Consider the following 27,945-nt stretch of genomic DNA (forward strand, 5'->3'; position numbering starts at 1 on the left):
GGATTCACACACGTGCACAGGGGAGATGATCTCAGCAGGCACACCCAGATCCACACACGTGCCGTGCACAGGGGAGATGATCTCAGCAGGCACACCAGATTCACACACGTGCACAGGGGAGATGGTCTCAGCAGGCACACCTGGATTCACACACGTGCACTCAGACATCCACACAGACAGAGAAACAACAAAAAGGTGCTTTTCTTAGGCTGATGTCTGAAAGCAGAATTGCTGGTAGAGAGGAAAGAATATTTTTTAAGTTGTTTAATACATAAAACTGCATTGTTGTTGAAAACATTTTACTAATTTATAGTCCCCACTGTAAGTGTTTAAGTTTTATCTTCCTTTTGCCCTGCTTAGAAAGTATCAGTCTAAAATCTTTTAGATTTTACCCCTTTTGTTGGGGATTGAATCCAGGCTTTATGTTGGACATGTTGGGCAAATACTCTTCTACAGAGCTGAAATCCCAACTCTACCATGTATAGTTTCCCCACTCTTTGTTTTGATTGTTTTAACTTAATTTTACATGTGTTTATTAGGCTTAATCACCTATTATCACCATATCATTATATCATTATATATGAATGTACATATATAAGTTTTCAGTGTTTATGTAAAATACACAAAACCTGTAATTGCTTTTTCTTTTACTTAAACACTGGATGAAACACTGTTTTTCTAAGTGGTCTAACCATCGTGGAAAATTGTTGGCAGTGTTTATTAATGAAAACTATATATACATTACAAAACAGAATTCTGTTCTTAAGTATTCACCTAACAGAACACTGAGGTCAATTCATTCAAACACAGTACAATAGAATGTATATGGCAGCACCATTTGCCATTATAAATAAAGGAACATTCTAAATTGTTTCGTCAGAAATAGAACTGATAAACAGAATTATGGCATATATACAGTGAAATACTGTATTGTAATGCAACTGAATGAATTATTCATAGCTGCATAAATGAATGGTAAAGACATAATAAATATACACTACATGTATGATTCAGACACAGGCAAAATGAATCACACTTTAGAAATCTTTTAGTAGTAACTTTGTGTCTGGAGTGATCGCTTGGCAGTTAAGAGCATTATTGGCTGCAGGATCAGGGTTCAAGAACAACACCCTCTTGGTGGCCCACAACTGTATTTCACTTCAGTTTCAGTGGTTTTAGCACCCTCTTCTGGTCTCTGCAGGCACTACATGCATGTGACAGACATTTAGGAAAACATTGATATACATAAAATAAACATCAGCTTTTAAAGATAGTGACTTGGGAAGAGTATTAACTAGACACAGAATGGAATTCTAAGCTCTTTAAATGTTCAGTTTCTTTAAGTGAGTTCTAGTTCAACAGATAGCACTATCTGTGTGAAAGTGTTATACTTGCTGTAGAATTCGTATGAGTTTCCTTGGAGTGGGTATTTATTGTATTGAGGCCCTTAACACTATACTTACAAAAAAGACTATTGTAGTCAAGGAATTCTTTTGTTTTTGTTTATTAAAAATAAAAAATATGTATAGGAATGCTTTGCTTGCCTGTATGTCTGTACATTATGCATATGTCTGGTGTCTGAGGAAGCCAGAATAAGGCATTGGATCCCCTGGAACTGGTTATGAGCCTCCAAGTGGGTGCTGGGACTCGAACCTGGATGAGGATCCAGTGCTTTTAACGACTGAGCCAACTCTACAGCACAGTTCTTTTGCTTTTAGTTCACATGTATATGTGTGAGCATCTTCCATGCATGTGTGTGTGCACATGTGGAGGTCAGAGGACAACCTTTGGCACCCTTAGGAGACATCCACCTTGTGTTCTGAGACCATCTCTTATTAAACCTGGAGCTTGGCTGGCCAGAGAGCCCCAAGGCTCTGCCTGTTCCTGGCTCCCCAGCTGCTCAGTAGCAGGGTGTGCAGCCACAACTGGCTTTCTAACATGGATTCTGGGAATTAGACAAGCCCCTTACTGACTGAGCTCCCCCAACCCAGCGAGTTCTTTTTTAATGTACAGGCGAAACATGAAGTAGTTGGAATTCTAGAAACAATTGACCAAATTGCCCTCTTTTCTTAAATTGCAGCGTGTGATTAATAAAGTTTCACAAATAGAAGAAATAGACACAGATGTTGTTGTGAAGTAAGTATAAACACGTGTGTAACTTTGTGTTTGTCATGGGGATGATGAGACATGCGAATTAGCATTTTAAAAGGACTAAACTGATTGTTGGCTGAGGTTTGGGTCAGGGTGTAAGAAGTTATACATGATAATGAAGTACTTGTAAGAGAGAAATGAGTGGTTAACAAAATGCAGAGGAAAGATAGTGCTGTCCTTAACCAGAAGCTGCAGCCTTGGGTAGAGGAAACAGCACGTGAGGTGAATCTTGGGGTGGGAACGGGAGGGCTAGGTACAGCTCCTTATCCTCAGGAGCTGCATTTAGAGCTCCTGTGAAGGCCTGACACAGGCAGGAGCCTCATCTATACTGCGTCTTTTCTTAGGTCTTTGTAGCCTTGCTGCACAGCACAGGCATTAGTCTGTCTGCAGATGTTCCTGCCCTCTGTCTTCTTTAGGTCCTTGCTCTCGCTTTGGACCTACTATTAAGTAAATAAAGGATACATGAAGAAAAGCGCTGATGCTTATATAGCTGATCTGTTAGCTGAGATTGTCACACATGATTATTGGGCAGGTAGTATATGCAACATGGATACATTGAACAAAGAGATGAGTCTAATTCACAGTGGGGAGGGGAGGAGCGGTCAGCATACTACTCACAACTGTGATAAACTCCTGTATTTAGTATATTTCCATTTAGTATTACCTGTTTTGAATACGGGCAATATAACAAAAGCATAAAGCTGTAGATAAGGAGTGGACTGCTTTATCTTTGCTTTTTCTAGTCTTTATAAGACTTGTCATTGGCTAGTCCTTGCAGGTTGACTTTTCATGGCAGAGTTGAGTATAGAGGGGGAATAGAGGGTTGATACAAAGTGGGAGATATTGAAAATCATGTATTATAGTGGGGGTAGCAAGTATTAAGTTTAAATCACTTAGCTCTATAGTCAAACTTATAGTAGGCTTTGAGGACTTTGGGTATTTAATTTTGGATTGCTTGTGTCCATACTTTTTTGCTTTTATCTTGAAATGCCTATCTTTTGAGGATAGTGATAAGTATTTTATGACTGAATTGCTCATTCATTTACGTATGTAAACCTTACTTGGTCAAAGATACAAATGCTGATATGGATGGTTTTTAAGGTTCTGGGCCAAACCAGAATAGAATAGAAATGTGGAGTGTTACAATTTACACACTATCCCTTGGCACATCTGTTTCAAAACTGGTTGGAGCACCTCTTGTCAAGGAGGAACTACTGGGAGACAAGTCATGGGCATTTTTAGATAACTCAGGAAGCAGTGACTTGTTTTCTTGCTCTTGTGCAGGCTAGTTTTTTCCAACTTGATACAAGGTAGAATCATTTGGGGAAAGGGTCTCTCAGTTCCATAAGGTTGGATTATTGGCAGTTCTGTAGTACATTTTCTTACATAGTGACTAATGTGAGAGGGCCCAGCTCACTGGGGATGGTGCCATCCCTTTGCCAGTTGGGATCCTGGTGCTTTAAGAAAGCAGACCTAGCAAACCACAGAGAACAAGCCTTTGAGCAGGACTCCTCCTTGGCCTCTGCATCATTTCCGGCCTCCAGGTTCCTGCCTGAGTTCCCCACCTAAGTTCTCTTAGCAATAGAGTGTGACCTGAGATTTGTAAGCTTAATAAATTCTTTTATTTATTTTTTTATTTTATTATTTATTTTTTGTTTTGTTTTGTTTTTTTCAAGACAGGGTTTCTCTGTGGCTTTGGAGCCTGTCCTGGAACTAGCTCTGTAGACCAGTCTGGTCTTGAACTCACAGAGATCCGCCTGCCTCTGCCTCCCGGGTGCTGGGATTAAAGGCGTGCGCCACCACCGCCCGGCTATTAAATTCTTTTCTTCTCTGAGTTTGTGGTAGTGGTGTTCTCTCACAGTAATAAAAACCCTAGTTGAGACACTCTGTAAGGAATTTTAGAATTTCTCAACTTAAATAGAGAGCTTCCTGGTGTCCAGTGCTGGGACCTTTTTTTTTTTTTTTTTTTTTTTATAGTTTTTTTTTTTTTTTTTTTTTTTGAATAAACTCATGGCTATAGCAGCATTTACTGGAATTACAGAGTAATAAGTTTGTTTAGTTCTATAAAATCTCATTAGGGGATTCTGTTTTGTATTAACCTGTTTCATATTGGAAGTTATTAATTGATAGCAACTATCAAAGTAATATTGGCTGACATCATTTCTTAAATGTACTCTGTTGCTGATGGTATGTTCTATCAATGTCTTTAATGTTTATAATTGTATAAGATATATACTTTCTCTCCAGGTTAAAATGAAAACACAAAACAAAACTGAGGCAGGGAAGGGCTCAGTCACTTGGCAGATCTCTGCAGCCAGCAGTTGCATTAAACAGCTGGGCTTCAAGCTCTTTCGATCCTGCCCAGAGTCCATGCCTTCAGGCTGCCCTACTTCTAACTGTGGAAAAGCACTTTTTAAATTTGCATTTGGAAAAGTGCTTCTGTTATACTTCCTTCTGTCATTATTCCACAAGAGATCCTTACTTTTAGCTAATGTCAGTATGTAAGTCTATGATTTTTTTCTTCAGAGGTCACAACACATTCTCACATGGGATTGAGGTATGATAAGGACTAATTACCAGTGTACTTGATTGTACTAGTCCGTCAGATGGTGTTTAAACAGGCAGAGTTTGGTAATTGACCTCTTTAGCTCAGGAATCTATGATTTTAGTTAGGGCTCTAGATAAAAGACACTTTATTTTTATGTAATATTTAGTATCCTTCCCTTCATCTTATAGATGTTACCATATTGGTCCAGAGACATTTATTTCTGTTTAAATTTTTGTAGGCTTGCAGATCAAATGAGAATGTTGAATTTTCCCCAGTGGATTGATCTATTAAAGGATATTTTCTCTAAGTTTACAGTTTTCCTACAGAGAGTGAAGGTAAGCTTACATATCAGTTGCCTGGAATATCTCTGAAATTCAGTTATCTTTCCGGATTCATAGAGCTGAAATGTGTTTGAATGCAGGTCAGCTTTTATGTACAGAATGATGCCGTTACGCCTGGGTTTTAGTTTCTTGCATTTCCCTTAGTCTGTCTTTGATGTGTCCTCATGGTCACTGGAGTCACTAGGCTTCTGGTGATTTTGGAGAGTTGAACTTGGAGTCTGCTTCCTTAGAGTCATGTCTACCCCCAAAAAGAAATCAAATGCTTGAGAGAGGGACCAATATATAATGAGATCTGCAACCATGAATGTCAAAGCCCCTTATTGTCTTAATAGTTTATGAAGACTCTAATTTATATAAACTTTTTCATTCACCTACCTTGCAGTGTCTATTGAGTATTTCCTCCATATCAAATACCATTGTTTAGGATAACAATATTGAGGTGGATCTGACAATGTAGTTGAAAGAGACCTAAGTAAATAAAGGATAATTTTAGATGATAATAAATGTTTTTAAACAAGCAAAACAAAACAAAAAACTTATAGCTGCATAGTGAGATAAAGCTGTTGTAGAGAGTCAGGGAAAGTCTCATTGAGGAAGCTGCCATTTGTGCCAGAACCCAAGTGATGGGAAGGACAGTGTGCAAAGGTCACAGTGAGGAGCATTCTGTGCAGTGTGCAAAGGTCATGGGGAGGAGCACTCTGTGTCGAGAACAAAATGTTGGCTGAGAACAGTCTTTCTGTTCAAGCAGAAAGGAGCTGGCTGTTAAAAGTAGTCAACCAGCAAGGGAATGTTGATGTAAGAGATGGACAGGGAATGGGGTTATTGTTATTGTAACTTATTGTATGCTTACCGATAAGTTTCTGGGAAAGGTTATATCTGGTACAGCATGTTCAAAAGGTAGTGAAATACATAGTGTGTTGTAGGGACATTTCTGTAAGAAATGAGTTAGACTGCACACTGCTTTCTGAGCTGCAGTGAGCCACCCCCCCTGTGCAGTTGGTCTTCACAAACCACTGTTACTGTGCAACACAAGACTGACTAAAAACTGTAACATTTGTTATAGGACTTTGATTCATTAGTAGTCATAGATGTTCAGAATTGTGGCCACATAATTAACTCTTGTAAATCTTAGTTTTGTGATATTTAAATTTATCTTTCTAAAATGTGTCCTGTTCTTTTTGTAGGCAACATTGAATATCATTCACAGTGTTGTTCTCTCGGTTCTTGACAAAAACCAAAGGACTAGAGAATTGGAGGAGATTGCCCAGCAGAGGAGCGCTGCAAAGGACAGTTCCTTGGACACAGAGGTGGCTTATTTGACCCACGAAGGCTTGTTCATAAGTGATGCTTTCGGTGAGGGTGAGCTAGCTCCTGCAGCAGTTGACACTACCTCTCAGAGAAACACATCTCCAAATAGCGAGCCCTGCAGCAGCGATTCGGTGTCTGAACCAGAGTGTACTGATTCTTCATCCAGCAAGGAGCAGGCGTCAGCGTGTGCTGCTCCGGGAGGCGTAGATATCATGTGAGCATCCTGGCTTTCGTGAGAACGATGACTCTGAGCCATTTTATTAATGGCTTCAGTAAGATTGAGAATTTAGTTTTAGAATGTACTTTTGGCCTTGGAATTTGATAAACTATGTTAATTTATGAAACATATACTGTATTTTGAAAATGTATAGAAAAGTATGGAGGAGAACCTCGGAGATAATGGAGACATTGCAGGATTTAGGACTGTTGAGGAACTTAAATTATTTAATAAGACGTCCTCATTTCAGTGCAATAGTAGTTGATTCCCAGGAGCTTAGGAGATTGATGTAAAGTAAACAGCACTGTGTCTGGAACCACGTCCAGGACTGCACTGGTGATTTTTCTCTGCTCACTCTCTCTGTCCTGCTGCTTTCCTATTTAGACCAGTAAAGGTGCATTTAATGTACACATTTGGTTTTCCAAAGGCATGAGTTTCCTAGAGAATCACATTGTCTTTTAAACATCACTTGTAAAAATGTGTTTTGAAATTATTTCAGGTTTACAGAAAGTTTGTCATATAGCATGAACACTCTAACATCATTTGTCTGAAATGCCCAGTTCTCAACAGTGTACCATATGCTAAACTCTACTGTCTCCCTCTCTTTACTTCTTCACCCTCCTCTTTTCCTTTGTGTGAATAGTCAGACATGATTCCCCAGTAGCCCAGAAACTAGAGTGTGTAGTTGGTAAACCAGAACATTCTTTTACATAATCCAGCTGTGGATTCTAACAGTAGAGGGAATAAATTATTCCAATCTAATCTGTAGACCACAGTCTTAATTTAAGTATTTCAGGTGTCCCTGTAATATATGGAATAAAAAAATACAAAGCAAAACAAAACCTGTAAGTGCTTTAACTATTAAGAATAACAAGACTTAGTTAACACATAAATCAGCTGTGGTCCAGAGCTCACGGAGCTCACATTTTATTTGAGGTCAGTTTCTTACACTTTTCCTTCTGCCAAAACAGTAATTGAACTGCATTAGTAAATGGATGTATATTTTTCTGTGTTCAGGCTAATATCCTTATATTTACTATTTATAATTACTGCTATTAAAGTCTGTACTAAAATTCTGTATCTTAGTGGACATAATGATGCACCAGCTCCTGGAGGGAGTGGGGCAGCAGAGGCAGGTAAATTTCTGTGAGTTCAGAGTCAGTCTGGTCCTCAAAGCAAGTTTCAGGAGAGTCAGAGATACAGTGAGACTCTGTCTCAAAAAACAGCAACAAAAATTCTGTATCTTAAATAATGACATGATTTATTTATTTATTGGAACATTTCAGAGTTAGGAGATGTTTCCCTGCGAGGGAAGCTCTCCTGCCTCACTGTGGAGCTTTGTTTGCATTCAGGTGCCTTCTGTTGCAGCATTTATCATCTCGTCGGCACCCTGGCAGCAACAGGAGGGGGCAGGCGGCTGGTTCTCCCTACTTCGTTTGCTTCAAACTTTTAAATTGGTGCACAGTGCACGTGTGGGAAAGTAGGCAAATTATAAATGCTGAGCTCAAATAGTTAGTCCAAAATGGAAGCATAGATCACCGGGTAGGTCAAGAAATGGAGCAGCATCTGCTCTCTGGAAAATGTACTTGCCCTTGCTCCTCCTCTAATCCATTTCCATCTTGAAACCGTTAGTGATCTGTGTGTATGTATGTTGTGTGTGTGTGTGGTTGTTGCTTTAGTATATATATATTAGAATCACATTTTTGTGTTTGTGTTTATCTGATTTCTTTTCCTTCAATATTATGTTTGGGATATTTGCCTATAGTGGGAATCTATTTTTATTTGTGTATAAAATTGTATTTTATGACAGCATCACAAAGTAAAATTCATTCATTGAGGTTATTTCCATTTTTAGTGACAGTGACTGTCTCACCTTCGGTGGTTCCATGGATTGATACTGGGTCTTATGCATACCAAACAGAAACTCTTGCCACTGAGTTAAATACTTAGCTCTTAAACTCTTGTTGATATCTTTGATTTACATGCAACAAATGTATATCGGAAAAACAATGTAGCCACATACATATATACACCCATATATGCATACCAGCACACAGTTACTGAACACAATGGCCTCACATCATGGTAAGTGCACAGCCAAAAAATACAACTAACACGTGAGTGAAGGAGAATTACTATTGCCTGTAGTCAGGAGAGCAGTTTCTCAAAATGGCTTTCTCCTAAATAAAGCAAAAAGGCTGAGGACTTTATTGGGAAAGCCTTTAGATACTCATGGGAAGACACTTCGGGCTGGCACATTTCTGAGCTAATTAAACATGATTTAAAAAATTCATACTTTTGATCATCCCATTGCATTATTTGAAAACTTGTTTTTATTTACTATTTTCTATGTCTTTGTGAGTTAGTAGCGCATTGCCAAGAGGTCTAAATTCCTCAGTGACTCCATTACATGTCAAGTTTTAGCAGAAGATAAGACCTTATTTCAAGAGTAAATTTTAACGTTTAAGTTTGAGTATTTTTGTTGGAGTTGGTATTAGTACCATACTGTCTATATAGAAATAATTGTTTTGAGTGTTGGAGAGATAATGTAGTCAGGTAAAAGGCCCTTGAGTTTTATACCAGAACACAGGTAAAAAAAGCTGCTTGTGGCAGTGTGTTCTTGAAATCCCAGAGCTGGGGAGGCAGAGACATGCAAGTCACTGGAGCTCCCTAGCCAGCCAGCCTAGCCTACTTGCTGAGCTTGTCTCATACACGAGGTCAGTGACTTTTGAGGAAGGACCAAAGCTTGCTCTCTGGCTCTATTTGCATCCACAGTATCCGTGTACTAGCCACCCCTCCCACCTCCACCGCCAAAAGTGATAGACCAGAGGAAGCTTAATGAAATAGAGACCACTTCTGGATTTTAGTCTTACTTTTGCAGCTGTGGGTAGGTAAACTACTGAGGTCCATCTGCCTCAGTGTAGCTGAGCAAGGCTGCTCTGAGAGTGCCTCAGTGCTATGACCCTGCATTGTTTAAGGCACTAGTAAATAGGGGTAGTGGTAGTATAGTTTTGAGGGGTGCTAAATGATAATTTTCTTCAGTATCTAAACCCAGTTGGAGTAGTAAGTTTCTTCTAAGTAATATAATCAGAGCCTCTTAATAGTATCTTTGAAAACTGTGTTATTGAGACAGAAGTGTTGTGAATGACACTGTACACTAACTTGGCTTATGATGACACCAAACTGAACTGTTGCCTTAGAATTGTAGCCTTTATAATATGCTTCTTTATTTAAAAAGAGGGAAATCTTGCTTTTCCCTTCAAAATATAAATACAGCTGTTTAACACAGCTTCCTCAAGGGCAGCAGTTTATTTATCCTTACAGTGCTGAGCACTTCAGTTCAGTAAATATTCAGCCACTAAGTAAATTATAATCTTAATAAGGAAGAATGCTGTGGGGCCCTGTAAAGATTTGTCACCCAAACTAGTTTAATAAAATGCTGATTGGCCAATAGTCAGGCAGGAAGTAGAGGCAGGTCGACCAGAACAGGAGAATTCTGGGAAGAGGAAAGGCTCAGCCTGCAGTCACTAGCCAGATGCAGAGGAAGCAAGATGAAAATTCCTCACTGAATAAGGTACCAAGTCACATGGCTAAACAGAGATAAGAATAGGGGTTAATTTAAGTTTGAAGAGTTAGTTAATAAGCCTGACTAGTAGGCCAGCCAGTTTTTAATATAAGCCTCTGTGTGTTTCTTTGGACTGAACAGCCGTGGGACTGGACAGGGCAGCAACTTCCGTCTACAAAAGAACTCGCTTATTGTAGAATACCATCCCTTCCCCCCAGTCCTTCCCTGCACCCTCCTGCCACAGCTGCCCCCTCACATCTAAGCCAAAACAATGGCTTTTCTGCTCTAGTATCTGCATACTTTCCAGTCGGAGTGTGAGCTAAGCATTAAAGCTACCATAGCAAAGAAAGCTATTCTTAGGGAATGCTAGCTTGGGCACCATTAGAACTTAACTAAAAATTTGCTATAGTCCAGAATTTTTTTCCCCGTAAATGTGAGCTCTTTGTCGTCTTCTTTGATACACCACTTGTGGAGAATACGGTTTGCCATGTTGCCTGATTAAATCTCATTTTATCATTTTCAGAGTCAGTGAAGACATGAGATTAACTGACTTGGAGCTAGGAAAATTAGCAAGTAACATCCAGGAATTATTGTATAGTGCTTCAGATATATGCCACGATCGAGCTGTCAAGTTTCTTATGTCGAGAGCAAAGGTATTTTTTCATAAAGTTTTGGAGATTTTCTGTTTACACAAAGTATGACTTTAAAGATCCAAGATAGTCTTTGCCTGTGCTCTGTCACAGTTACTAGCTTTAGCTCTTGAAAAGTTGATGGTATTATTGCTGTGGTCTTTTAGGGAACTACTGAAATGTCAAATAATTAAATAAAATAAATGGAAAACCACTAAACCATTCTTTTCAAAATAATGTTTTTTTAAATTTTATTTAAAAATATAACACCTTAATTAATTTGAGTCTAATATGCTATTTTACATATATACAAAACAAAAATAAGGTGTCAATAGAATTAAATTCCAATATTGTAAAATGCATATAGGAAGCCAGGTGGTAGTGGTGTATGCCTTTAATCTAACACTCAGGCAGAGGCAGGCGGATCTCTGAGTTCAAGGCCAGGATAGGCTCCAAAGCTACAGAGACCCTGTCAAAAACAAAAAACAAACCAAAAAACCATGTAGGATAACATGAACTCATCTGAATTACTGTGTTATAAAGTGACAACCAACTTTAGACATCTTCAGCTTTTTATGTTCTAGTTTTCTAAAGTATTAGGAAATTTCTGTTAAAGTTAAATAATTGTATTTAATCATAAATCTAACTACTATGATATAAGTAGCATATTAGTAAAATAGAAATAACATCAAAGTTGTTAAGCTGTCAGTTTTATAGCTCTACACATTTTGTGTTACACTAACTCTTGTCGTGATGTGATATTTTTAAAACTTAGGATGGTTTCCTTGAAAAGTTAAATTCCACGGAGTTCATAGCACTCTCGAGATTAATGGAGACGTTCATTATGGACACTGAGCAGATCTGTGGGAGGAAGAGCACGTCATTGTTGGGGGCCCTTCAGAGCCAAGCCAATAAGTTTGTGAACAGGTTTCATGAAGAGAGGCGGACCAAGCTCAGGTAGCTGTGTCCATTCTGCTCTTCCTGCCCTTTACAGAACAGTTATGTTTAAAAAGGGAAATGTGGCTGGTTGACAGGCAGAATTCCTCAGAGTGTAGAAGTGCGATCACATTTCTTGGCTTTCAGAGGGAGTTAAAATATTTATTTCTATCCAGCCTTAATACAAGGGGAGGTACTTAGTCTTACTGCACCTTGATATGCCATGCTTTGTTGATACCCATGTGAGCTCTGCCCCGTTCTCATCAGAAACGGAGGAGTGGGTTGAGCATAGCAAGTAGACAGATGATGGGTGGAGGGAGTGGGAGGAGAGGAGGGAGGGGAAACTGGTCAGGATATAAAATAAATAAAATTTATTTTTATTGAAGTCTTTCTGTTGATTCTCCATTGATTTTGATTTCCCACTCAAGTTTGATTAAATTGTTTTCTTTGCTATTTTTGGCTAGGCTAAGAGACAGAAGATACTTTGGAAAGGTATTAGTTCTGTTAGTTAGTGGGTCCAGTTTATCATGACGTTCAGAATTGAGTATTGCCAACTTGCTGGATATCTTCTTACTTTCTTTTGACTAAAGAGAATGTCATTAAAGCTCACCTGCCTTTCTTTTTACTTTTGAACAGCCTCCTCCTAGACAATGAGCGCTGGAAGCAAGCTGATGTTCCTGCAGAATTTCAGGATCTTGTTGATTCTATAGCAGATGGAAAGATTGCCTTACCTGAAAAAAAACCTGTGGGTATGTGTAGTCTTTCACACACTGTTCCTTATATTGATGACTAGGGCATACTGTCCGTCCCTAAACAGCTCATAGTCTTTCACTTCCACTTCATGTAAACAAAATGATTTTTCAAATAAAGTTATACATATAAATGCATTAGCAATTTTTTAGGGGGGGTCTGGAAAGTGAAGGGTTTTGACTTCTTTGGAGGATCTTTTTCTTTTTTAAATTAATTAATTTATTATATATATACACTTGCTGAAAGAGGGCGCCAGATCTCATTACAGATGGCTGTGAGCCACCATATGGTTGCTAGGAATTGAACTCAGGACCTCTGGAAGAGTAGCCAGTGCTCTTAACCTCTGAGCCATCTCTTAAGCCCTCTTTGGAAGTTCTTGTGGTAGGAGTTTTTTTATACACTTTGTTTCTGTCTCTGTTCCCCAGGCCTGCCTTGCTGACCATGAGTGTGTGCTGTTAGAACTTGGTTAGCACTTGCTAGTCCTTATGACTAGGGATCCTGGGTTCTTATGCCTGTATCCACTGTGCACTCACTGCTTACTAGGTACTGACCACGGCCCCAGAGAAGGGAAGGTTAACTGATATCTAATACTGAGTGCCTGTCTGGTGCTAGGCATTGTTGTTTTAAGCAGTTTACAGGTACTATGTAATTGATGTTCTGTAAACGAGGCTGTTTAACAAATGCAGAAGCTGGAACACAGCAAGGTTATACATGTAGTTTAGAGTTAGAGAGCTAGAAATGGGAGAGTAGGGACTCGGATCCAGGCAAACTGACAGTAGGGCCTGTCTCTTATCTGCTCTGCTTGCGTGTGTGTGCAGAAGAGAGTTAATTAAGAAAGTACTTGCCACCACAAAAAAAAACAGACCTATGTTCAAGTTGAATTGATAGTAGAACTTACTTTATTTGCATGAAAATAAAGAGGAATTATGTCATAAGGTTTCAGAAACTTGAAACTTAGGAAAAGCATTAACTATATGCCATTTTAAAGCTAATTATTTGGCTGCTCCAAGACAGTGATCTAATTTATTTTTCTTTTTACCTAAAAATGTCAAATTTTGTTTCAAGTGATAAAACATCACATGCTGAAAATTAATGTCTTGGTTGCACTCTTTAAGGGCTAATGTTAATAATAAAAAGTAGCCATTGTAAAATGCTAGCTCTGCCTCTAATCTAATTCTAACTTCAAAGGATGACTTATCATCTACTGTGTACCAGGTCCCATGGAGAGGCAGTGTATAATCACTACTCCTGTCATTCTAACGAGCCTAAGAGGCAGATAGTTTTGCTACAAAGAACTTAAGTCATTGGCCCAAAGTCATACAGCCAGTACTTGCAATAGTGGGACTCAAACTTAAGTCTGACTCTAAAGTAATGTACTCCCAAGATAGGAGTCTTTGTTTCAGAGATGAGATAGTTCTGATTCTAAACAGAAACTACCATTTTCATTTTTTTCTAGTAATTTGTTTCATTTTGTCCCTTACCTTTCTTGTTTGCTTTGTTTTCTAGCTACGGAAGAAAGGAAGCCAGCTGAAGTCCTTGTTGTTGAAGGACACCAGTATGCTGTTGTTGGGTGAGTAGCACATTTCTCTTTGAAACCTGCCTTCTTGTTCTCCCTTGGAGTGAACTGCAAATTTTGAATAACAATGTTAAAAACTATAAAATATTTAAGGGAAATTTTATGATTTTTTTTTTTTTATTTTCCATTGTTCTGTAGTATGCTTTACCCATCAAGGACTACACTGGTGTCACAGAAAGGCCCCGATTTTCTCATGTAACAGGAAATGTATGAGGCAGCCCAAGGCCCGTGTAGTAACTGCGTGGTACCATTCTTACCACTCACGTGCTTGCTGCCTCTTTTTACTCTATAGCTTCTTTGTGTGTAACATAGCATAGTAGTTTTAGTGAAACACAAACAGTTCTACCAGAAAATGGTTGTTGTTCTGTGTATCATTTAGCACACCTCACCATTGTCATTGTAGACATTGGTCTTTTGCTCTTTTGTCAATAAATATATCTCTAATTTAAGTTAACTGGAAACATACTTATCATTTGTGCTACATGCCTTTTATGAAATTTTAAACCCACCATCGTCTTTAAAGCAGTGAACAATTTGTGTTGTCTTTGCTTCTTGTCAGTGTTTCCTGAAGTAGCTGTTCCCTCTATAAAGAGAGTAGTATCTTGTCACAACAATGTATACAGTAGAATTGTCTCTCTGCAGAGGTGAGGGAGTTACTGACTTCCAGTTTTCAGTTCTCTTAGTACATGGCAGCCGTACAAAGGATGCTTAAGCTGGAAGCTTTTTCCCAGTCACTTTCAGGTTGGTGAAGTATGTTTCACAGCGATACTCCTTCCTGCCCTCTGGAATCTTTGCTTGTCTCTGGGAGGCAAAGCTGTTTTCAACCCCTCCAGCTGAAGTGTCACTTCTGTCTACTGATTTGTTATCCAGTTACATTGCATGTGCTTGATGAAAATGGTCCCCCTTGTCGAGTTTCTTGGCTCTTTAGGAAAAGAAACTGTTGCCAAAAAGACTGAACTTCCTGGCTAAAGGGGACGAAGGCATCTTCTAGGAAGATTATAAAGATCTGCAGTGGACTCACACCACCCAGAGCAGACTCTAGAGCAGGCGTGAGACATATACGTGGCTCCCAGATGAGTTTAAAAGTCTAAATGCTTCTATTGAATTTTAGTTCTTAATAACTTGCAGGCTTTTTAAAAAAAAAAAAAAAGATTTATTTATTTATTATGCATGCAGTGTTCTGTCTGCAGGCCAGAAGAGGGCACCAGATCTCATTCCAGATGGTTGTGAGCCACCATGTGGTTGCTGGGAATTGAACTCAGGACCTCTGGAAGATCAGTCAGTTCTCTTAACCTCTGAGTCATCTCTCCAGCCTAAACTTGCAGACTTTTATAAAGCATTATTTAACATGGCTTTCTCATTTCTGAAAGCTGAATGAATTTAGATGTCTTACAGTAAGCCATTCTTCCCCACTGTGACCTGTCATGCTATTAAACTGATAGTTTCTCATCTTTTTGTGACCACTCAGTAAATTTCCTAGGACATTATGTTCTCCTTAGAGCATTATAAATTCTTTTATATCACTGAGAAAATCTGAACTGTCCTCCCTTCGTTAATTCAAGAGCTATAATTGAGGACTATTTACATGAGTGAGCAGAACCACTGACCAGTCTTTTTTTCAGTGTTTCTGATTTTCCCAGAAAAGGAATACTTGTGTATGGTAGAAACTTGCTTAAAATTGCCATCCAGAGGGACTGGCAAGATGGCTCAGTTACGAGCCCTTGTTATTCTTGCAGAGAACCCAAGTCTGGTTCCTGGCAACCCATGGTGTCTAGCAACTATCTTTAGCTCCAGTTAAACTCCAGGGGATCCAAAACCCTCCTCTGGTCTCAGTGAGTACTGCATGCATATGGTACACAGACATATGTGAAAGCAAAAATACTCATACATGTGTTATAAAAATAAATAAATTTTTAAAAAATACCATACAGAGAAAATGACGTTTGTACAGCACAAAGTTTGACGAGACATTCATTACCAGTGTCTTGTAGCTGACTCTGAAGTTATACAGCTGCCAAGTTTGGTATATCGCCATAGATGTTTTAACTGGTTATTTGACTTTTTGATGAGTGTCTATGGGTTATCTTTTTCTTCTAGAACTGTCTTGCTGTTAATTAGAATCATCCTTGAATATTGCCAGTGTGTGGATAACATTCCATCTGTTACCACTGACATGCTCACTCGTCTGACAGATTTGTTGAAGGTGTGTACAGCTTTTCCTATTTATTTGAAAAATAGTTGGAAGAGTTCATTTATTAGAGTATAACTAATCTTTAACTTCTAAAACACCAAGTTATTTTTAGGTTAAGGTTTTGTGATACTGGCCATCTTTATATATCAATAAGGACAACGTGCTCTGTCTTCTCCATATTCATTGTGTGCGTGTGTGAGGTGTGCATGTGCTCATGTGTGCACTCACATGGCCTCACGTCCATAGTGCTGTTAATGATAAGAAGACTGAACACTACTCAACTCATTGAGATCAGAACCTAAACTGCTTTCTGGTACCTGGCAGGAGCTCACTGAAGCTTCGGCTCACTCAAGTCAGAGATTTTTTTTTTTTTAACATTCTTCTGGAATCATTAATGTAATGAAATTTGATGATTTTAGCTATTTCATACTAATAAGTATTCTTATGTGCTAGTATAACAAAGGCTTTATTCTTTACTCTCACTTTATTTAAAATGGATGCTTTTTCTCACAGGTAATCTTCTGATTACCCTGTCCAGTTTCTTTACACCTCTTCCCATCTGGATTCATTCCCTTTTTGCTCTCATTAGAAACAAAAAACAGATTTCTAATAGATAACAACATATAACAAAATCAAGTATAAGATAAAACAAAATCAACACATTGAAGTTGGACAAGGCAAACCAACAGAGGAAAAAGAGCCCAAAAGAATCACAAGAATCAGAGACCTACCTGTGCACATGCTCAGAAGGCCCATAAAAAATACTAAAGTAAAAGCTATGGTATGTACACAGAGGTCCTTGTGCAGACCTGGGCAGGCTCTGCTTGCTATTTCAGTCTCTATGAGTTTGAATGTGCTTTTGCTCAGTTGATTCAGGGGGCCTTGTTCTCCTGGTGTCCTCCATCCCCTCTGGCTCTTACACTCTTTCCACTTCCTCTTCCAAGGGTTCCTGAGCTCTGAGAGGATAGATTTGATGGAGACATCCTATTCAGAGCTGTGTGTTCCAAGGTTTCCCTTCATAATGTCTGGCTGTGAGTCTCTGTATTTGTTTCCATCCGATGCGAGAGGAACCTTCCCTGACCATGGCTGAATAAGGCACTGATTTATGATTGTAACAATGTGTTGTTTAGGAGTCATTCTAGCACAATTTGATTTTGTTTTTTAAGACCAGTAGTATTTGTTTTTGCCCTAGGTTTCTGGGCTATCTATTCTCTGGTTTTTGGCACCCAAGCAGTGTCAGGTATAGGTTCTATCTCATGGAGTGGCCTTAAGACCAATCAGACATTGGTTGGTTACTCCCACAAGCTTTGTGCCACCATTTCCCTAGCAGATTTTGCAAGCAAGACAGCATTGTAGATCAAAGGGATTGCGGTTGGATTGGCGTTTACTTTTTCTCTTTTAGTAGCCTGCAGAATATCTTCCTGTACCAAAGACACTAGAATGTAGGGGTGAAGATTCTAATGTATGCTCCAACGTGACCTCTTCATGTTCAGTGAGTTGCGTAGGTGTTGTCTTCAGCAATGGCGTCTTACTGTCAGTTTGTGGAGAGCAACCTATTGCTTTGATATCATCCTGGGTTGTTTGTGGCACCCCTTTGACATCTACCTTTCCAATTTGTATTCCCTTAATCACCTTCAGTAGTCTTCCTTACTGTATTAGCCAAGACTTCAAGTACTGTATTGAATATGTATGAAGAGAGTTGGAAGTTTCATCTTGTTTCTGATTTTAGTGGGATTGGTTTGAGTTTCTCTCCATTTAAGTTGATGATGACTGTGGGCTTGCTGTAGAAAGTACCTTTATTATGTAGAGGTTTCCCCCTTGTATCCCTGTTCTCTCCAGGACTTTTATCCAGAAGGGGTGTTGGATTTTGTCAAAGACCTTTTCTGCATCTAATGAGAACATCGTGTGGTTTTATGTCTTTGAGTTTGTTTGTATGATGGATTATATTTATTGATTTTTGTATGTTGAATCATTCCTGCATCTCTGGATTGAAGATCTACTTGATCATGTAGATAATCTTTTTTTATTTGTTCTTGGATTTGGTTTGGAAGTATTTTATTGAGACTTTTTCTATGTTCATAAGGGAAATTAGTCTGAAATTCTCTTTCTTCATTGAGTCTTTATGTGGTTTGGGTATCAGGGTGACTGTGGCCTCAGTTTATGAATTGGGCATTGTTCCTTCTGTTTCAATTTTGTGAAATAATTTGAGGAGTATTGGCATTGACTCTTTGAAAGTCTAGTGGAATTTTTATTCTAAAACCATCTGGCCCTGAGATTTTTGTATGTGGGGGGAGATCTGGAGACTTCTAATAACTGCTTCTATTTCACTAGGGGTTATAAGTCTTTCTAAACTGCTTATTTGGTCTTGATTTAACTTTGATAGGTTGTATGTATTGAGAATTTGGTGGAGTATAGGTTTTTAAAGTATATCCTTATAAGTCTCTGGGTTTTCTCATTGTCTATTATGATCCCATCCCCTTTTCATTTCTGATTTTGTTAATTTGGATAGTCTCTTTCTGCCTATTAGTTAACTTGTATAAGTGTTTGTCGATCTTACTAATTTTTCTCCAGGAACCAACTTCTTTGTTACATTGATTCTTTGTATTGTTCTCTTTATTTCTATTTTATTGATTTCAGCCTTGAGTTTGATTATTTCTTACTGTCTACTTCTTTTGGGTGTGTTTGTTTCTTGGTGTTTTAGAGCTTTGAGGTGTGCAGTTAAGATGCTCATCTGAGATTTCCAATGTCTTTGAACTTGCCTTTTAGAACTGCTTTGCTTGTGTCTCATAAGTTTGGGTATGCTGTGTAATCCATTTTCAGTCAATTATAGAAGGTCTTTCATTTCTTTCTTAATTTGTATCCTGACCCATTTTTCATTCGGTAGAGAGTTGTTCAGTTTCCCAAGTTTGTAAACTTTTTCTTGTTTCTGTTGTTGATATTTGGCTTTAATCTATAGTGACCTGCTGGATGTAGGGAATTATTTCAGTTTTCTTATACCTGTTGAGACTTGCTTTGTGACTGAGTATGTCACAAAGTATATGTGGTCAATTTTGCAGAATGTTTCGTGAGGTGCTGAGGAGAAAATGTATTCTTCTGTGTTTGGATGAACTGTTCTGTAGATACCTGTTAGGTCCATTTGGCTTATAACATCTGTTAGTTTCATTATTTCTCTGATGTGGGAGTGTCATATATCAATCTGTTGATTTCATTGGTTAAGCAATAAAAAGAAACTGCTTGGCCTCGTAGCTTAAAACATAGGTGGGAGGAGTAAACAGAATAGAACGCCGGGAGGAAGAGGAAGTGAGCTCAGAGACTCGACAGCTCTCCTCTCGGGGGCAGACGCCTCAGAGAGATGCCATGCTCCCGGCTCCAGGATGGAGCAATGAAGCTCCGACCCAGGATGGACGTAGGCTAGAATCTTCCCAGTAAGACCGGTGCTCACAGATTATTAGAGATGGGTTGATCAGGATATCAGAATTAGCCAGTAAGGGCTAGAGCTAAAGGGCCAAGCAGTATTTAAAAGAATACAGTGTCCGTGTAATTATTTCAGGGCATAAGCTAGCCGTGCAGGCGGCCGGGGTGTTGGGGACGCAGCCCCGCAGCTCCTTATTACTACAAATGGTGCCCACGTGGACAACTGCTTCCACAGAAAGCCTGAGAAAGCTTGGAAAAGAATAGAGTAGATCGTGTTTCTTGTGACAATTTCTTGGGTCTGCTCTGCTTTCTAGAGGCAAGCAAGTGCTCTCATCTAAGAGAGGCTTCCTGACTCAGCTTTAGCTGCAAAACCCTGCAGCTCATTAAGAGGTCCTGCCACGAAACACTTAAAAAGTGTTGACGAAAAGCTGAACGCATGCTTTTCGGTTTTCAGCCGTAGCAGGAAAAAAGCTGCACCGTTTAAAAATGTCGGCTTTCTGGGCTGTTCTGCCAGGGCAAACTCTGACTCTTTTACACAGGCGGTTCGTGCAGTTTGCAAGCACAGGCTGCTGAAGCTCGCTTGCTGGCAGGGACACTGAAACACTGTAGACTTGTGGCACTGAATGCGACTCTGGCCGGTACCTCAGCCACAAGGTTGGAATGGCAGAAAGCTAAGGAATGGACTGGATCTAGCTGGCAAAGCCACGCCTTTAGTCCTACTGATATTGCTTGGTAAATTAAAGGCTCATGTGGTCAGAAAAAGAGAGATATACAGTAAAGAGAGATTCAAAGACAAAGAAAATTTCTAAATGGTTTAAAGTGTGTTAAAAATATATGCAGACTAAAATTTAAAGTTCTTAAAGTAACAAACAAAAAAAAAGGAAGAGAGTTGTTGTGTGTGGTACACACATGTACAGAAAAATAAAGGACTTTCATGAAGAGTGACAGAAACTGGAGTTAGAGAGTTGGCTCGGTGGTATTTGCTGTTCTTGAGGAAGATTCCAGAACCCATACTGTGGCTCACAACCATCTGTAATTCCAGTTCTAGGGGTTTCATTGCCTACTTCTGACTTATTTAGAGCCCAGGCATAGACATGGTACACATATATAATTGCGGCAAAACACTCACATACATAAAATATAGATCTTTAACAGAAAAGAGTGATTGAAACTTAACTGCTTTTGGAAGGCAGCTATGCTCACCACTATACCACCAACGCAAAACCTAACTGCTTTTGTAAATGTAGATTAGAGATTAATTTCCAAAAACTGATTTTTAGATTTCTCATTTTTTTTCTCCACCAGAAGTCAATAAGAGTCTACTTGTCCTGTCCCCTTTTCATTAATGTATAAATAGATTATAGTTACTTTTACCAGAAAATTCATCAAACCATTGTAGCGAGCCATTCCTCTTGGCACTTGGGAAGCTGAGGCAGGAGAATTTCCAGCATGGATTATGTAATGAGTTCAGATCAGTGTGCACCACAGAGTGAAACCTGTCTCAAAATTTAAAGAAAAATTCAACTAAAACATAATTTCATGGTTTGTAATGAGAAGAGGGTGAGCAGAGAAGGAGTATATTTGTGTCTCTGGGGCAGTTAGCACTTTAATGAACTGATCAGAATCTTTTCCTTCTTCCTTTGTTAGTACTTCAATTCAAGAAGTTGCCAGTTAGTTCTTGGAGCTGGTGCATTGCAAGTTGTTGGACTAAAAACAATAACTACAAAAAATTTGGGTATGAATTCTTCATTTAGTTCCCATACTGAGTTGTTAGAATGTCTCTTTTGTCTCGTGTTTATGCCTGATGTTCATATGGCTTGGACCGGAGCCTGTGAAAGTGGCAGATGCCACATTAGCCTTCATGTGGTGTGTATGTGCGCTCTCGGAAGTTCCCATTGTTCCAGGTTGTATGGAAGATGTGTCGCTTTCTAAAATGTAATACTGTGTACAAAGTATTTCCAGAAATCTGCATTAGAAAGCACTTTGGGAAAAGAATCAGCTGTGCCAGTGTCCTCGGGCTGTTCACGGGCACAGTGGAAGAGTAGCGTGTTCATTGCCAAACTACTTCCTTGTGCAAATGAAATATATTGTTTTCATTTGTGAAATAAACTGGAATCTGTATAAGATCAGTGTGGATGTTTTTACTTAATTTGATAATTAAAATCAACTAATATCTTTGTTTTTCCATTCTTATTTACTCCCCAACTGCAGCCCTTTCTTCACGGTGTTTGCAGTTAATTGTGCACTACATCCCTGTGATCCGGGCTCATTTTGAAGCCCGACTGCCCCCTAAGCAATGGAGCATGCTTAGGCATTTTGATCATATCACCAAGGTACTTCTTGCCTGTTTTCTATTGGAGTTTCACAAATGTCTTCTTTAATTGTTAAGTGTTTTGGAAATATGTCTTAGGAAATTTTCAAAACAGTGTTATTTCTCCTTACAGGATTACCATGACCATATAGCTGAAATATCAGCTAAGCTTGTAGCGATAATGGACAGCCTATTTGATAAGCTTTTGTCAAAGGTAATAATTCCTCTAAATGATTAAGCTTGGCATATGTCTAAGGCATTGTGATTTTCCATTTTGTAGAGAATTCTAGATACACAGGGACATGGTAAAAGAATCTCAGTGTTTATGAGGTATTTACTGATTGGTCAAATTTTCACTTTTTTTTCCCCAGGAAAATTTTATCATCTCTTAGGGCCCTTTAGTGGTCGGGCTTACAATTGCATTGCAAACCCTATATCTCAGTTTAGAGAAGAGTGCAATAGAATGTTCACATTTTGCATAGCTGATTCTCATCTTCCAAATGGCCTGGGGGAGTAAGGGAGATAAAGACAGGGAGTCATATTGGTGCACTGACACTCTCTATCCATAAGAAGAGAATTTCCCGAGCTTTTCAGTGTTCATATTTATTACCTATATTTGACAGATAGTGACATTTTGCTTTTTATTCAAATATGTTACAATAGATTTGAAGCAGGATGGTATTTTATCTCCCAGTACTCAGGTGCATGTACCATCCTGCTTCAAATGCACTGTAACATATTTAATTCAGAAGGCTAGGGAGATCCCTCAGTCAGCAGTGCTTTCCTTGCACGTAGGACCGATGGTGTCTTTTTGTTTGTCTTTAAAAGAGGGAAGCATGGTGGCAAATGCTTGTGGTCCCTACTCAGGGGAGATGGAGATAGGCAAATGCCTGGGGTTTGCTGGCCAGCCAACTTAGCCATCTTGGTGACTTTCAGTCCAGTGAGAAATGTGTCTCATAATATAAGGTGGATGGCACTGGAGGAATATCACACGGGTGTCCACTTGCAGTCACACGGCGACATTTGGACATCCACCCTCCTACACAAACAAATCTTAAAGGAACAGTCTTCCATAAGAACACTGCAGTTACCACACCTCAGGATGTTACCAGTGTCCTCTGCTCACACCTCACCTGTTTGGGACTTAGCCAGTGAGTCAGCTTTACCTTTTACTGTGATTTCCTCTGTAAGTGTGATTCGTTCATTACATTTGCTGGTTGTGTCTCTCAAGTTCTTTGTTTTGTTTTGATAAACTAGAGCATTCCCCTCCACGGTTTGTTTTGTTGTGTTACTGCCCTGGAGGATGTGGCCAGGCCTTAGAGGTGTGTGCTCCTTTCATGGTAACTTTCCACCTGTCTGCCTGGCACCTTGCATTCCCATGTTAACAAGTCTGCCTTTGCTGCTCCCTGACTTGCTTGCCCAGAACTTTAATCTTTTTTAAAAATTCATACCAAAATAGAAGACAGGATTTGTTTGGGTTTGTCTTTTAGTTTTTAGCTTTTCGTTTTCTTGCCTGAAATTTTAATTTTGAAAATATATGCCACAATAATATAGTCTAGACTATCTTAAGACACTAATAAGGGTGCCATTTCTTTAATTGAATGAGTCTATCTCCAATTATACTGACAGCTAGACTAATTAGTATCTTCCTCATTTATTCACTTATGCAAACCATTGCGCTGGGTGACAGGGCAACGCAGTGTAGATCAGTCTTCCATCTGGTCCTCAAATAGTAAAGATCTAGTAGGGAAACTTAGAATAGTTTCAGCATATGTGAAACATTGTGAGTAAGGAATTGGTTCCACATGTTGGAGCTTTTACTGCTGTGGGAGACACGGTCGCCAGCTGGGAGAGACGGGCTGGGATAGCACTCCGGCTGTTGCGTGCATGTGAAGTTTGCTTTTAAAGGGTGAGGTGAGGGCAATGAAATTAACATGCAAAAGTCTCTGAGATAACATGTTGGAAAGTGTAAGAAACCAATTCTGTGTCACAGTTAGAGAGGCACACCCAAATTAAGTCTCATGTTTGCTACAGACTAGCCAGTGAAGGACCATCAGTGATAGTATCCACCTCCAGATGGGAATAATAGGATGATCTCAGAGGGTAGAGTGGGGGTTAGGGAAAGAATATATATCTCTGTGTGTTGAGCACTTCGTTTTTTATTGTGTTTGACTGTAGCAAGTGTTAGTAAATTGTCAACTGCCAATATTTTGCTGTTGTTACTAGTAACTCAGGTGAGCGCTGAAGTCTGCTAATGCACTGGGTTGCACACACAGGGATGAGCACACTGCAATAGTCTCCATTGCTATAAATCAATGTAATTCAGGTTTATTGAGGTATAGTTTATACTCAATAAAACTCACTCTTTCAAGTACACAATTTGGTGTCTTAAAATTCATATATATACACACACACATATGTAATGAAATGTCCACATTCAAGATAAAGAAAATTATTGACAAACCTTCTCTTGGACACTTTAGTTTTGCTTCTCCCAGAAGTCCTTCATATGGAGTTACAGCCTGTTTTGCCAGACTCCTTTTGTTCAGCATAATGCTTTTTGGAATTGATGGATGCAACCTTATTCTTTATATGCTAATAAAAATAACTTTTAGAAAAGGGGCAGTTATGGGACTTCTGTCGAAGCTTTGCTTGTTGGCGACTGAAGAAAAGGGTGATCAAGAGGGGGCCCCTGGGAAGGCGCAGTGCTGCAGAGTCTGTAGTGTGCTGATGTGAGATGCCACAGCACGATGAGTAGAGGGAGCCAGGAAAGTTACTATTTGGGAGGTAGCATGTTTTTAGTGGCTTTTTCCCCAAAGAGAAATTCCAGAAGAATGTAAGGAAAGGTCTCTCGGGTGGAGCGAGTTACTGTTGTGTCCACTTTAGGTGGCTGAAGGGTGCAGTAATGAAAGTGAGATCACCATTAGGAAAAGCAGAGATGGAGAATGGTTGGGGATGGGTTAGCCATGTTAGGGATGACAAAGCAAATGACTCTAAATGAGATGACTTGAAACCTCAGTTTCGGTCTCAGTGAGTCTAGACCCTTTCTCTAGTGTATGGTGCTTGCTGGGAGTCCATGACATTCTTGGCCTTGTAATCCCCGGTGCCTACATTTGTCTTCATGTATCTGAATTTCTTCTACCTCTAGGATATTTTGAAAACAACATCAAAACTCCAGAAATAGTGATGTTTCGTGAGGAGACAGAAAGCCTAGTCATTACATCTTGCTAGTGGTGTTATGAAGTGGTGCAGCAACTTTGGAATATAGTTTTGTATTTCCTCATAAGTTAAACATGAAGTTCATATGACCCACTGACTTCTGCTACTTACATATCCTAAAGAGCTAAAATAATCCACACCAAAACCTTCACACTTGTTCATAACGGCATAATTCATAGCAGCTCCAAGTTCTACCAGCTGACAAGTGGTGGAGACTGTGGTCTGCTCATAGTGTAGCATATTCAGCCAGCAAAGGGATGGAGTATATGCACATGGACAGCAAGAATAATCAGGAAAGCATTACCTGAAAGAGCCAGCCACACCAGTCACGTTTCATGATTCTGTGTAAGAACTAGATAGGAATTGAAGGAGCTTTAAACCCAAACGGCATTTTTAAGGCTGGAAGCAGCTTATGGTCTAGTAAAGTGTTTTACTTCCCATAAACTAGATGAAGTTATTGACCAAAAGTTTCTCAAGATTCATATGGTAGTACAAACCTCAGCTGAAGACCTGAGCGCTATTGCCAGATTAGATGTATGGAGGCACAGAAAACCCAACTCAGGGAACGTCAGAGACACTGCATAGTCCAAAAGACTAAAGATAATTCTCATTCTTTTTCCCTTGCCAGTACGAGGTGAAAGCTCCTGTTCCTTCCCCTTGTTTCAGGAATATTTGTAAGCAAATGACAAAAATGCATGAAGCTATATTTGATCTTCTTCCCGAAGAACAAACACAGGTGAGTACTAACTCTAAAGACCTTTGCGATTTTAACCCTTTATGTTCATACCAGTAGGAGAGTTTGTATGTGCTTTAGATCCAGTTAAGTTTAAGTGTAGTTCATCTTTTGGGTTGTTATATTGATTAGTGAGGCATGAATAAAATGTTTTAATTTCAAATGTCTTTTGTTTTGGCAGTTGAGAACTAAACAGATCTTCTAGTCACCTGTTGTTACCCATTGTTAGAGTCAAAACTTCTATTATCACTCTTTACGTTATTAGTATGGAAATCAGAGTTGGCGTCTATCAATAAATCTATGATGTTATAAATTGAGGTTATAGTAGATTAGAGGTGAGAGAAGTTAGCAGTGGAGTGCTAAGATTAGCATATACATAAGTCAGTCATTACTAATTATTAGACAAACATGAGTGGTCTGTGGTAAAAAGGGTGGGGAATACCTCTCAACTGTGACCAGACATGGGAAGGGAATAAGAGCTATCTACCCTTCCTGCTGTGCCCACCAGAAGTAGTACACATTTATTCTTTGGGATCTCTATGCCCCATGCCTCTTTCTCTGCCCTGAAACCTCCAAAGTCCAAAACTTCATCCTTTCCTCATTTTTATTCATCCAGTTAATTTCCTTAAACTGGATGCTGTCATTCAAGCCCAACTGTAGAATGGTGCAGTGTAAGAATGTAAACTAGTGTGTACCAGGGGGCTTAACTCCCAGTTGGTTGTTATCCAGAACTTTGTTCCTACAGCTTGTGTATGCATGAGATGGTATTGGGGCGGCCTTCTTAAAGCTCTGTGTGTTCTTGCATCTCCTGCTCTTTCTTGTGACCCTGTACTTCTGTACCAGCTGTTCGCATTCTTCATGCTTTCCTAGGTTTTCTTTAATAACATTAACCTCATAATTCAGCATCATCTAACTCCCTCAGGGCTTAGACTGAGGGGAAGACAGACATGACTACCCTTGTCATTTCTTGTTGGCCAGCCATCCTCCAGCTGTGTAGCGTCCCTGGGAGAGGCTAACAATGTCTGCTCATCCCAGGAAGGGCACCAGGAGCAGGCCAGTGGAATAGTCGAGTCTGTTAGTATTATTTATAGGGCAGAAGTGACTCACTGAAAAGCTACCCAGGCATGGGTGACAGCTCAGAGCTGCATTCAATAACAACCCTTAATGCCTGCAGGAAGTTCAGGAGTCTCCACAGTTGTTACTGCCTCTGTACCTGTGAGGAGGGAGAAGTACATGTAACCATGTGACTGAGCCTCCTGAGCCCGGGGAGCTGGGTAGGCCTCTTCCCACTCTAGGAGGGATGTTTCAGTTCTGAGGAGATGGCTACACACTTCCTCAACCAAGTAAGATTCCCCCATCTCTGACTACATTTGCTGAGTTCTAACTCAAGGGCCTGCGAGCCTTCTTTCTGCTAAGTTTCTGCAGGAGTTCCTGGCTTGTATGCTCCTTTTACCACTCAAATACCAGCAGCTGTCCAAACTTCCATAGGTGCCCGTATATATACATGTTGGTAAATAGATGGTTAAATTATTTCCATAGAGTAATCAGGTAAAAGTAGCTTTTACCTCTTATGTCTTATTCCCTCACCCCCACTAGGTTCCTAGTTAAGATAAAACTCCCCACTACTTTGTGTTATTTTTACCTAGTTTTGACTCTATGTAGCCCTGAGGAATTCTCCTACTGTACATAAAGGGAGTTTTACTGCTAGAAGTACTGCTGAGTGGGGGAAGAACTCTTGTCCAATGGCCGAGGAAACCACAGTAAATTAGCAGCTCAGTGCTTCCGAAGAACATCCTAAAAGTCTATGTCAAAACAAAGATTTAAAAAAAAAAAACCTTTCCCATTTATTGATTACGGATATTTATCTTCTATTTCAGAACTTTAAGAAACTTTTATTTCTTTTTCAGATGTTATTTTTAAGAATTAATGCAAGTTACAAACTCCACTTGAAAAAGCAGTTGTCACACTTAAATGTAATAAATGATGGAGGACCTCAAAATGGGTATGATTCTTAATCTCTCACCACCTGCTCTGTACTGAATGTTAGTCCTTGTCA

General features: G+C 39.4%; 1 protein-coding gene across 2 annotated transcripts in view; it reads left to right on the top strand.

Moving 5' to 3' along the window:
- Window positions 1-27,945, top strand: part of Vps54 (VPS54, GARP complex subunit) — a 75,392-nt gene that overhangs the window by 43,195 nt on the left and 4,252 nt on the right. For both annotated transcript variants that reach the window (XM_005366459.2, XM_005366460.2), the window contains exons 10-22: window positions 2,081-2,136; window positions 4,938-5,034; window positions 6,225-6,562; window positions 10,654-10,783; window positions 11,535-11,716; window positions 12,332-12,444; window positions 13,952-14,015; window positions 16,119-16,224; window positions 21,274-21,361; window positions 21,838-21,959; window positions 22,071-22,151; window positions 25,785-25,892; window positions 27,797-27,891. In XM_005366459.2, coding sequence (XP_005366516.1) covers window positions 2,081-2,136; window positions 4,938-5,034; window positions 6,225-6,562; window positions 10,654-10,783; window positions 11,535-11,716; window positions 12,332-12,444; window positions 13,952-14,015; window positions 16,119-16,224; window positions 21,274-21,361; window positions 21,838-21,959; window positions 22,071-22,151; window positions 25,785-25,892; window positions 27,797-27,891 — 1,580 coding nt within the window. The remainder of the gene's footprint in view (window positions 1-2,080; window positions 2,137-4,937; window positions 5,035-6,224; window positions 6,563-10,653; window positions 10,784-11,534; window positions 11,717-12,331; window positions 12,445-13,951; window positions 14,016-16,118; window positions 16,225-21,273; window positions 21,362-21,837; window positions 21,960-22,070; window positions 22,152-25,784; window positions 25,893-27,796; window positions 27,892-27,945) is intronic.

This window comes from Microtus ochrogaster, unplaced genomic scaffold (assembly GCF_000317375.1).
Source record: "Microtus ochrogaster isolate Prairie Vole_2 unplaced genomic scaffold, MicOch1.0 UNK9, whole genome shotgun sequence".
NCBI classification, from domain to species: Eukaryota; Metazoa; Chordata; class Mammalia; order Rodentia; family Cricetidae; genus Microtus; species Microtus ochrogaster.